General features: G+C 36.8%; 1 protein-coding gene across 1 annotated transcript; it reads left to right on the forward strand.

Moving 5' to 3' along the window:
* The first annotated feature begins 1397 nt into the window (after positions 1-1397).
* LOC131858913 (probable leucine-rich repeat receptor-like protein kinase At1g35710) lies at positions 1398-8427 on the forward strand. The gene is made up of 2 exons (XM_059212398.1): positions 1398-1769; positions 6832-8427. The coding sequence occupies exons 1-2, from the start codon at positions 1398-1400 to the stop codon at positions 8425-8427; spliced, it is 1968 nt and encodes a 655-aa protein (XP_059068381.1).
* The last annotated feature ends 1679 nt before the right edge of the window (positions 8428-10106 follow it).

The raw sequence follows: 10106 nt of genomic DNA on the forward strand, positions 1-10106 counted from the left end.
CTAAGGAGGAGGTGCAGGATCAACTAATGTTTATGGTGGAGGGGTTGTAGGATGTATTGGAATACCCTCCTCTCTCCTCATATCACCTTGAGATGCTCTACCACCATGGCTTCTAGATCCACCTCTATGAAGATATCGTCTCACTTGTGTCAATACAGAGTCAAGTGGGATCCCATACTCAGAAGAAATAAATAGATAAGCATCCAATAAATCACTAGAGAGGTATGCACTCATCTAACACAAATGATCAACCTTTGACAATCATGTAGCATCAAGGGGAGATGGTATGTCTACATAGATGTAAGGATCATAAATGCTAGATGACGCATTTGTAGCCTAAGGAATGGTAGTCTGTTACTACAACAAATATCTCTCGACGCGATCAGATGATATCTAATCTACCTAAGTGGTAATATGCACAATGTTGGAGAAAATATCTCGCTGGTATCATCAACTACTGCAGCTACTGCATGTGCTAATTCCAAACATTTTGGCAGAACCAAAAGGTTTGGACCAGCTAATGCCCGTTTATTAACGAGCACTGGTGCAGCAGGTGATCTATACTTTAGAGATATTAAATTTCCACCATTCATGATGAATATTATGTTGAGCTTCTTGATTTAATTGTCATAAAGTCTCCCTCTCCCCTACCCAGCATGTGATGGAATATCTATGTAATCTACATCGTACTGCATGTGAAACTCTGCAAATAATTATTTGCAAAAATAAAGTGGCAACTCATCCTTTTGTAGCCATCTATGATGAGTTGCTGACCATCTAGGATAGATGAATGGGGCCACAAGTGGATCAGTGCATATGGTGACCAAATAAGCCCTAACTTTAGGTCTCCCCGCATAATAGGGAACGTGGTATGCACCTATGTCGTAGATACATCCTATGAGATGGTTTTCCATCTCACCATGACAACCACACTACACGAGAGACAATTATAGAAAAAATCAATGCTAATATCGTGATATGGATTAGATGATTGAACAATGTTAATCATATTTAATAACTCATCTCTAATGCTATGTGCCTTATCCATGTTTGGTTGGGTAGGGGTGTTATGTAATGTATTATCAAGATGGTGTAGGGCACGTTGTAGAGCCTCAAGGATTTTGGCATGAAGTCAAGCCCTAGCATCACTACAATTGGAGAGCCTTTGACTAGACTGACTAGAAGTCTAGTCACCCCCATGATGAACACTACCCTCAAGTCAATGATCAACCATTTGGAAAATATCTACATGTAGTTATAAAAGCAAATAAAAATTTAAAACTAAATCAAACTAATTTAAAGTAATTAAAACTAATTAAAAGTATTTTTAAAACTAATTCAAACAGGACTAGATCCCCTTGTGTAACATTGTCCATGTGAAAGATCAACAACTATTGATGGGGAAGACGGGAGCTGGAGGAGTTTCCTGCGTAGGAGTTGCAGAAGATGGGGAAGACAATGATGCGGATGAGGATGATTTCATCCCTCTCCTCCTTTCACCTTCTATGTCGTCTGATGGGGCTCTTCGTGGCTCTTCTTTGCTGGAATGGTGGGTGGAGGAACTTGGTACTGAGGAAGGAGTGGAGGCTGCGACAGCGATGGAGACGTTTTGGCAAGGGTTTTTTGTGGCCTCTATTTTTTGTCAGCAGGGGTGTGTGATGGTTCCTGTCAATGGCCTCTTTTCTGCTCTTTCTTTTGTGGGGTGTGTTTTCCTGTTGGTGTTTGGGCAGATCTGGGACCCTGGCGGATCTCTTGTGGAGAGGCTCTATGTGTTCTCTCCTCTCCTTTGTGTTGAGGATTTGTTGTTGTTCTGGCCTTTGGTGCTCTGGTTCTTCAAAGGAGCTTCCTTTTTCGGTTCTTCTCTGTTAGGTTACTCTCCTATGGAGGTGGAGAGTTGTCTTTGGTGTGAACCTTTGAGAGGGGTTTCTTGGCTCTTGCTCTCTTCCCCTCCTTGTCTATTAGAGGTGACCATATTTCCTATGGAGGTGGATTTTTGGTGGAGGGGAAAGGGCTGGTTTTTTCTTGTTGCTAGAGAGTGCTGGTTGTTGTCTTTCTGCTTCATTCTTCGTCCTATAGAGATGGAGCTCTTTCCTATTGAGGTGGAGAGATGGAATGTTGGGGATTTTCAACTTTTGGTGCTCCTCTTGCAGAGTTCTCCTTGGTGTGAACCTTTGACAGGGGTTTCTTGGCTCTTACTCTCTTCCCCTCCTTGTCTGTTAGAGGTGACCATATTTCCTATGGAGGTGGATATTTGGTGGAGGGGAAAGGGCTGGTTTCTGCTGGCTGCTGGAGAGTGTTGGCTGTTGTCTTTCTACTTCATTCTTCATCCTGTAGAGGTGGCGCTCTTTCCTATTGAGGTGGAGAGATGGAATGTTGGGGATTTTCAACTTTTGGTGCTCCTCTTGCTGCTGGCTATGGTTGCCGGTTTCTTCTCTCTTGGGAGTCTCCTTGGGTGGGGTTGGAAGTTCTTTTTTCCAGACTCCCAGCTTGTCTCCTGGACTGGTTCCCTTTTGTTGTTTCTTGGTTTGGCCTCCTTCCTTCAGGTTTTTGGAGTCTTTGTTCCCCCTTCTTCTAGTCGTGGGTTCCTGGTTTATCCTATAGGCGGGACAGTTGCTAATAGTTTTAAAGGGCATAGTCTGTATTTTTGTTGTCTTTGGTTTGGGGAAAATCCTGTGTTTGGAGTTCTGAGCTCATCATTTAAGGCTGAGGGTGCTTGGAAAAACCCCTGGTTGCTGGTTTTGGGTTCCATTTTAAAACCCAGTTTGAAGGTTGAGGGAGCCTTTCAAAACCCCTTCTGGCCAAATTCAAATTGTATGAATATCTAATGTAATCTGGTGTTGTTATTGAAGGTTAGGGGTACCTTTCAAAACCCTGATAGTTGGTTGAGGGTGCTTTGTATACCCTCGATTATTACTATTTCGTGCTATAGTTTGGAGCTGTAGCTTTGTTGGGTGTGGCGTGACTATGCTGGTTGTTGTTGGTTTTAGTCATCTTTACTGGATTTTGCTACGGTTTTTCATAGTTTATTTCTTTTAGCAGCCTACTTTGTTGGGTTCTAGATCCCAGTATAATCTATTGGGTTTCGGGTCCCTCCAAAACCTGTTGTATCGGGTCCCCTCAAAACTTGTTTTTCCCCTAATCAAAAACTAATTCAAACATATTTAAAAATGATACAATTCTAATTTAAAGTAACTTGAACTAATTCAAACTATTTTTAAAACTAATTCAAACAAATTTGAAAATGATACAATTCTAATTTAAACTAATTCAAACTAATTTGAAAATGATGTAATACTAATTGAATATAAAATGATACAAATTACTTTAAAGAAAAAATAAAAGTAAATACACATACACACATACATACATATATACATAGACACATATAAATACACACACACACACACACACACACATACACATGCACATACACATACACATATATACATATACACACACATATATACATAGACACACATACACATGCACATACACACATACATGTATACATACATACACACAAACATACACATACACACATACGTACATATATGCATACACATAGACACATACACATGTACACACATACATACACATACACTTGAACACACACACACACACACACACACACACACACACACACACACACACACACACACACACACACATGCATACATACACACATATGCATACACATACACATACGCACATACATACATACATGTGCATATACATAGATACATACACATGTACACACATGAACATACACACACATGCATATACATACACACATACATACATACACACATACATATACATACACATACATACATACATTCATACACATAGATACATGCACATGTACACACATACATACACATACACATACATGCATAAACATACATATGCACACATGCATACATACATGCATACACATAGATACATGCATACACATACACATGAACACACACACACACACACACACACACACACACACACACACACACACACACATACATACATGCATGCATCCATACACATTTAAACACATACTTACACATACACATGAACATACACACACATACATACCAATACATACTATATATATACTCACATAGACACATACATACTATATATACACACACATGTACATAGACATACACGTACACATACACATACACACATACATACATATATATACATACACTCATATACACATACACACATGCATGCATACACACATATACATGTACATACATACATACATACATACATACATGTACACACAAATACATACACATTCACACATACATACACATTCACACACACACACACACACACACACACACACACACACACACACACACACACACACACACACACACACACACACACACACACACACACACACACGCACACACACACACACACATGTTCATCTTTGTATGCATGTGTATGTGTATGTGTATGAGGATTGAAGTTTGTATGCGTATGTGTATTGATACAAAAATTTTATGGTTTAATAGTAAGGGTAATGAGAAAATGAATATTTTTGTGTCATGGTTTAATAGTATTGCTTAGATTTTTGTTATGGTTTCATAGTAAAGGTTTCCAAAATTTATTTAATTTAATGTATTTTTTAGTTGTTTAATAGGTTTTTAGAAAATTGATAAACTAGAAGAAAAAAACACATAACAAGAAATATATTTATTTTTTAAATCACAAAAACAAAAGAAACAAGGGAAGAAATTTGTACATCCCTGAAAAAAGATGACTCGACACTGCTCTCTCTGGGTTTCAATCGAACTCCCAAAGCTCTCAGGTGCTAAATGGCAAGGGCTAATAGAAAAGCGGGCTTATATAAAAAACAATCCAACCAAAATCAATTCGTTCAAACTATTTGTGCCATCTAGGCACCAAATGTGTGCCAACACGTGCCATGCAGCTACAAAATAGTTCGACCGGACCGATTTCGGCCGAACTCATTTTGGTCGAAATTATGAAGTTGGCCTTAAGTGTGACACAACATTGTGCTTTGGCCCATGTAGATTAGTTCATCTAACCAACAAAGGAACTAAAAATGTATGAAAATAAGGGTTAGTGTGCATATAATTAATGAATGCACTTACATTGGCCACCAATTGACCAGGTTCTCCTGTAATAAAATTTTTAAAATAGTATGTTGCTTCCTTGAGTTATCTAAGGCTCTTAAGACATTACACTCAAAGCAATCAAGAAAGGTTAGAAAAACAAAAAACCACTTTTATTTTTTTTGTCCAGTTAATGTGAGATTTTTTACCTAGCCCATACCAGGTGAGGCCAAAGATGGGGGACCTCGTCCCCCAAAATTAAACCCCTTCTAACCAAAGAAAGAAAACCTCTAAACAAATACAAAGTAAGAAGCAAGGAGAAAGTAGGGGCATCTCGATAAACTTTAACTCTAAGAATTCACTCCACACTTAGTGTGAGAACAAAAAAGCATGTTCACCGTTACCTCATTTTTCTTCTTAAATTCCTTTGCACCACTATCTAGTTTTCCTCTATATCCCTCAAACACTAGATCTCCCTAGGTTTCTCTAGGGGTTTTCCTTCACCCCCATGAGACAAAAATTTTGAGCTCACCATCTGATCTACCCTCACCTCATTTGGTTCCTTTGTAGCCTTAATGCTATCTTTCCTCTCAAGAGGGGATGCAACCAACACCCTCAGTGAGATTTGTAGTTTACTTCTTTGTCCACTAAATAATGATGAGGTGAGACACCTCACCTAGAGTTTTATATAATTGGACAAGTAGCTAATGTTTTGTAATTTAAAAATAATACTAATGATATTTATAATAAATTTTATTTATAAAAATTTTCATTATTAGATAAATAAAATCTTTAATTTCATGTTGTACATTTGTTCATTTAAAAAATGATATGACATCAGATTTTTATAACATCTAAGTCTACCTATTCTATATAATTTAATTTCACATGATATCTTATTATTTCTATGAAAATCTAGGTCCATTCTATATAAATCTATTTCAAATGACAAATCTAAAAAGTCGTATCTTATCATATTTATATGAAAATCTAAGTCCATTTTATATAATTTAATTTCACATGAGAAGTCTAGTCAATAGAAAAATATTGCATCATATTTCTATCTAAATCAAAGTCTAATCTATAATTTAATTTCACATGGCTAGTCTAATCAATAGAAAAATATGACATTATGTGTCTATGAAAATTTAAGTCTACTCTATATGATTTAATTTCACATGGCAAGTCTAGTCAATATAAAAGTTATACACCATCATATTTCTATCAAAACTTAGTCCATTCAATACAATTTAATTTCACATGGCAAGTCTAGTCAATAGAAAAGTGATATGAAATCATATTTCTATCAAAATTGAGGTCCATTCTATATAATTTAATTTCACACGATAAGTTATATCTTATCATATTTGAATAAAAATATAAGTCCATTTTCTATAATTTAAGTTCACATGACAAATCTACAAAATGAAAAAATATCACATCATATTTCTATAAAAATCTAAATCAAGTTTACAAAACATCCATTTCTGCAACAAAACCCATATTGACTCCAAATCAACACCTGTTTTTCATTATAATTACCCACCCTCTCAATATCCTGTCAAAATGAATATCTATCCAATACTCTGTACACACATTTTAACCATATTTATCAATTTATTTAAAAATCAAAATCATCTTATATTATTACACTGTTTCTTCTCATCCTCCCATGCCCAACCTTTTCTTGTTTTTTATTATTACACTATTTCTTCTCCACTTCTGCTGCGGTTGTATTGAGGAGGAAGCCCACGATCTTCTTCTCTTCAAAGCCGCCTTAAAGTACTCTTCTGGTTCCCATGCCTATCTGAGTTCATGGGAGAAGGGAACAGAATGTTGCCTCTGGGATGACATCTCCTGTGATAACACCACCCACATAGTCTCTGTTGATATTCACGGACTTGGAGGAGGAGTCATATCTCAGAGCTTGTGCAGACTCACTTCTCTGACAATCATTGACCTCTCTGGCAATGGACTAACAGGTACTCTGCCTCCCTGTTTAGGAAATCTGTCTTATCTCATAAAACTGAACTTAAATGGGAATATGTTGAGTGGGAACATTCCGTTGTCCTTTGGGAACATGTCATTGCTCCAATACTTTGATGTTTCTAGTAACATTTTAGGTGGCAGTATCCCAGATTCCATGGGCAATCTCTCTTCACTGGAAACTATGCAGTTGTCTTATAATACTTTAAGTGGTAGTATCCCAGATTCCTTGGGCAATATCTCTTCACTGAGACTAATGGATCTGTCTCATAACAGTTTAAGTGGTAGTATTCCAGATTCTTTAGGCAATCTCTCTTCGCTGGAAACTATAAATCTGTCCTACAACTTTTTAAGTGGCAGTATCTCAGATTCCTTTGGCAATCTCTCTTCACTGAAAGTGATAGATCTATCTCATAATACTTTAAGTGGTAGTATACAACATTCTTTGGGTAATCTCTCTTCATTGGAAACTATGTTTCTGGGTTATAACACTTTAAGTACCAGAATTCCAGATTCTTTGGGCAATCTCTCTTCACTGGAACTGATGGATCTGTCTCATAATGTTTTGAGTGGTAAAATCCCAGATTCCTTGGGCAATCAGTTTTCACTGAGAACTATTTATCTAAACTATAACATTTTAGGTGGTAGTATCCGAGATTCCTTGGACAATCTCTCTACATTGAAACTGATAGATCTATCTCATAACACATTAAGTGGTAGCATCCCAGATTCCTTGGGCAATCTCTCTGCACTAAAATGGATGGATTATAATACTTTAAGTGGTAGTATCCTAAATTCCTTGAGCAATCTATCTTCACTGAAATGGATGGATTTATCTAGGAACCAACTAAATGGAACTCTTCCCTCCTCAGCGCTACCCTCTTCACTTGAACAGCTCTCACTCTCCCTAAACGGCCATCAGATTATTTCAGAAGCTTGGTTTCAAAAGCTTGGAAAATTAGAGTCGCCGTCCTTATCCGATTGTGTACTTAATATCAGCACCGCCTGGATTCCCCCATTCCAGTTAAAAGCCTTATCATTGACATCTTGTAAGATACATGGTCAAATCCCCTCATGGATTTCTACTCAGTTCTCACTTGAAGAGTTGAAATTAACTGACAACAATCTTGTTGGAGAAATTCCCTCTTGGCTACTAGATATGAAGCTTTCATACATCAATTTCACAACAAATCATCTGGAAGGTCGCCTTTTGCTAAATAGTTCAGCTTGGAAGGGAATTACAGCCTTGAATATGTCTAACAATGCATTATGCGGTCAGATACCATTAATTTGGCCTCCTCGTATAATACTATTGTTGCTCAATGACAATTTGCTGACGGGGAATAAATAGACAACCCCGCACGCAGTTTGGGAGGGGAAGAAAGCGGAAGGGAGACCAGTGGAGGCAACACTACTGCTGCGTACAAGAACAGGTAAGTGGTAATGTACTTTATGTAATGCTTATTTACCAAAGAATACATTTAATTAATATACTAGGGGAAAGGACCCAGTAGTCGTGCACCCTAACTTCACGCTTCTCAAAATCTTACTTGGAAATTTCGAATCACTCCGATTTTTTTACAGCAGCTTACTTGGCAAGTCCCCTGCTTATAACTAAGGTTTCAGGGCCACATCATCAAATATGATGCCACATCAGCATGCTTTTTGCCAAGGTGTCCAAAACAGCCCCAAAAAAAAGTGAGACCAATAGGCATGCAAAAGAGACCCCAATAGTTGTGCAGCCGATGTGGCATCACCTGATTAGTTACTTTTTACAATATTAGTACATTTCTTAACAACTATTGGTACATTTCCTAACAACTGTTGGTACATTTCCTAACAAAAATTGATATTTTTTGTTTCAAACAATAGGTTTTATTTGTTCAATTTTTGGAACAAAAGGTATCAACAACCCTCACAACAATTGGAACATGCTCAACTACTGGGTCCTTTCCCCTAATGCTCATCTATTGTATATGGTAAGGAATATAGGTTATTAACAAGTTAATGTTTATTTACTGTAGACAGTAAATAAGTAATTAATATCCTAATTTATATAGTAATGAATGAATATGTTAATACAGATATGATGAATGAAATTAATGAATATTGAATACATATGTTAATAAATGTAATTACTGCATACTTGATATATCTATGTTAACAAATAAATGTTAATACATAGTTAAGAATGTATGTTAATAGATTAATGTGAATACATGTTAAGTTAGGAACATGTAAATGTCGATTATGAAATGGAAAACAGTATTAAATTGTAAAATATAATTTAAATGTGATTACATGATGAAGGCTATAGGGAGGAAACTCCTTTATCTTAATGGAGGGATTATGATAATCCCTGATAGGCAGTATATATATACTGATGATCTATATGCATATATGAATGGCTTGGGTGACAATATTCATCCAAGAAGAGATGGATCTGGTCGGTCCCCTCTAATGGACTTGGATGATGTGATGCATCATCCAAGGCAAGGAATTGACATATGGGTGTTCCTTGGATGGCTTGGGTGTAAGAAATTACATTCAAGATAGGAATCGAATTAACCTTCGATTTCCTGGATGGCTTGGGTATAACCAGTTATATTCAAGACAGGATTCAAAGTAACCTTTGATTTCCTGGATGGCTTGAAACCAAGATGGGTTCCAAGAAGGCGAGCTCCACAGTCACCTAAGGACATATCTCTGTGTGGCATTCGTATCCTTTTTATTAGATGAGAATTGTGATTAATGTTAATTAGGTGTTCTCAAGTTAAAATTGCAAGTAGATTAGTTTTATATATATATATATATATATATATATATAATTGTTGTATACTAACAATCTGTTTTGCAAGAAAGTGATCTCTAACTAGTAGGGACATTACAGTGGTATCAGAGCATAATCCTACCAACTTATGGGAAGGATTCATAGTTGATGATCACATATCAGAGGAAGAAAGGCGCAAAAGCAATGGCTGATCAATTAGCCAAACAACTTCAGACCTTCATGGAGCAAACCAATGAGAA

This window comes from Cryptomeria japonica, chromosome 10 (genome assembly GCF_030272615.1).
Source record: "Cryptomeria japonica chromosome 10, Sugi_1.0, whole genome shotgun sequence".
In the NCBI taxonomy this organism is placed as follows: domain Eukaryota; kingdom Viridiplantae; phylum Streptophyta; class Pinopsida; order Cupressales; family Cupressaceae; genus Cryptomeria; species Cryptomeria japonica.

Bases quoted from the DNA above. Each gene is read 5' to 3' on its own strand.
- LOC131858913 (XM_059212398.1), top strand. From the start codon at position 1,398: ATGGGGAAGACGGGAGCTGGAGGAGTTTCCTGCGTAGGAGTTGCAGAA. The intron at 1,770-6,831 runs GTGTTCTCTCCT...GGTTGTATTGAG, and splicing joins CTCTTGTGGAGAGGCTCTAT to GAGGAAGCCCACGATCTTCT.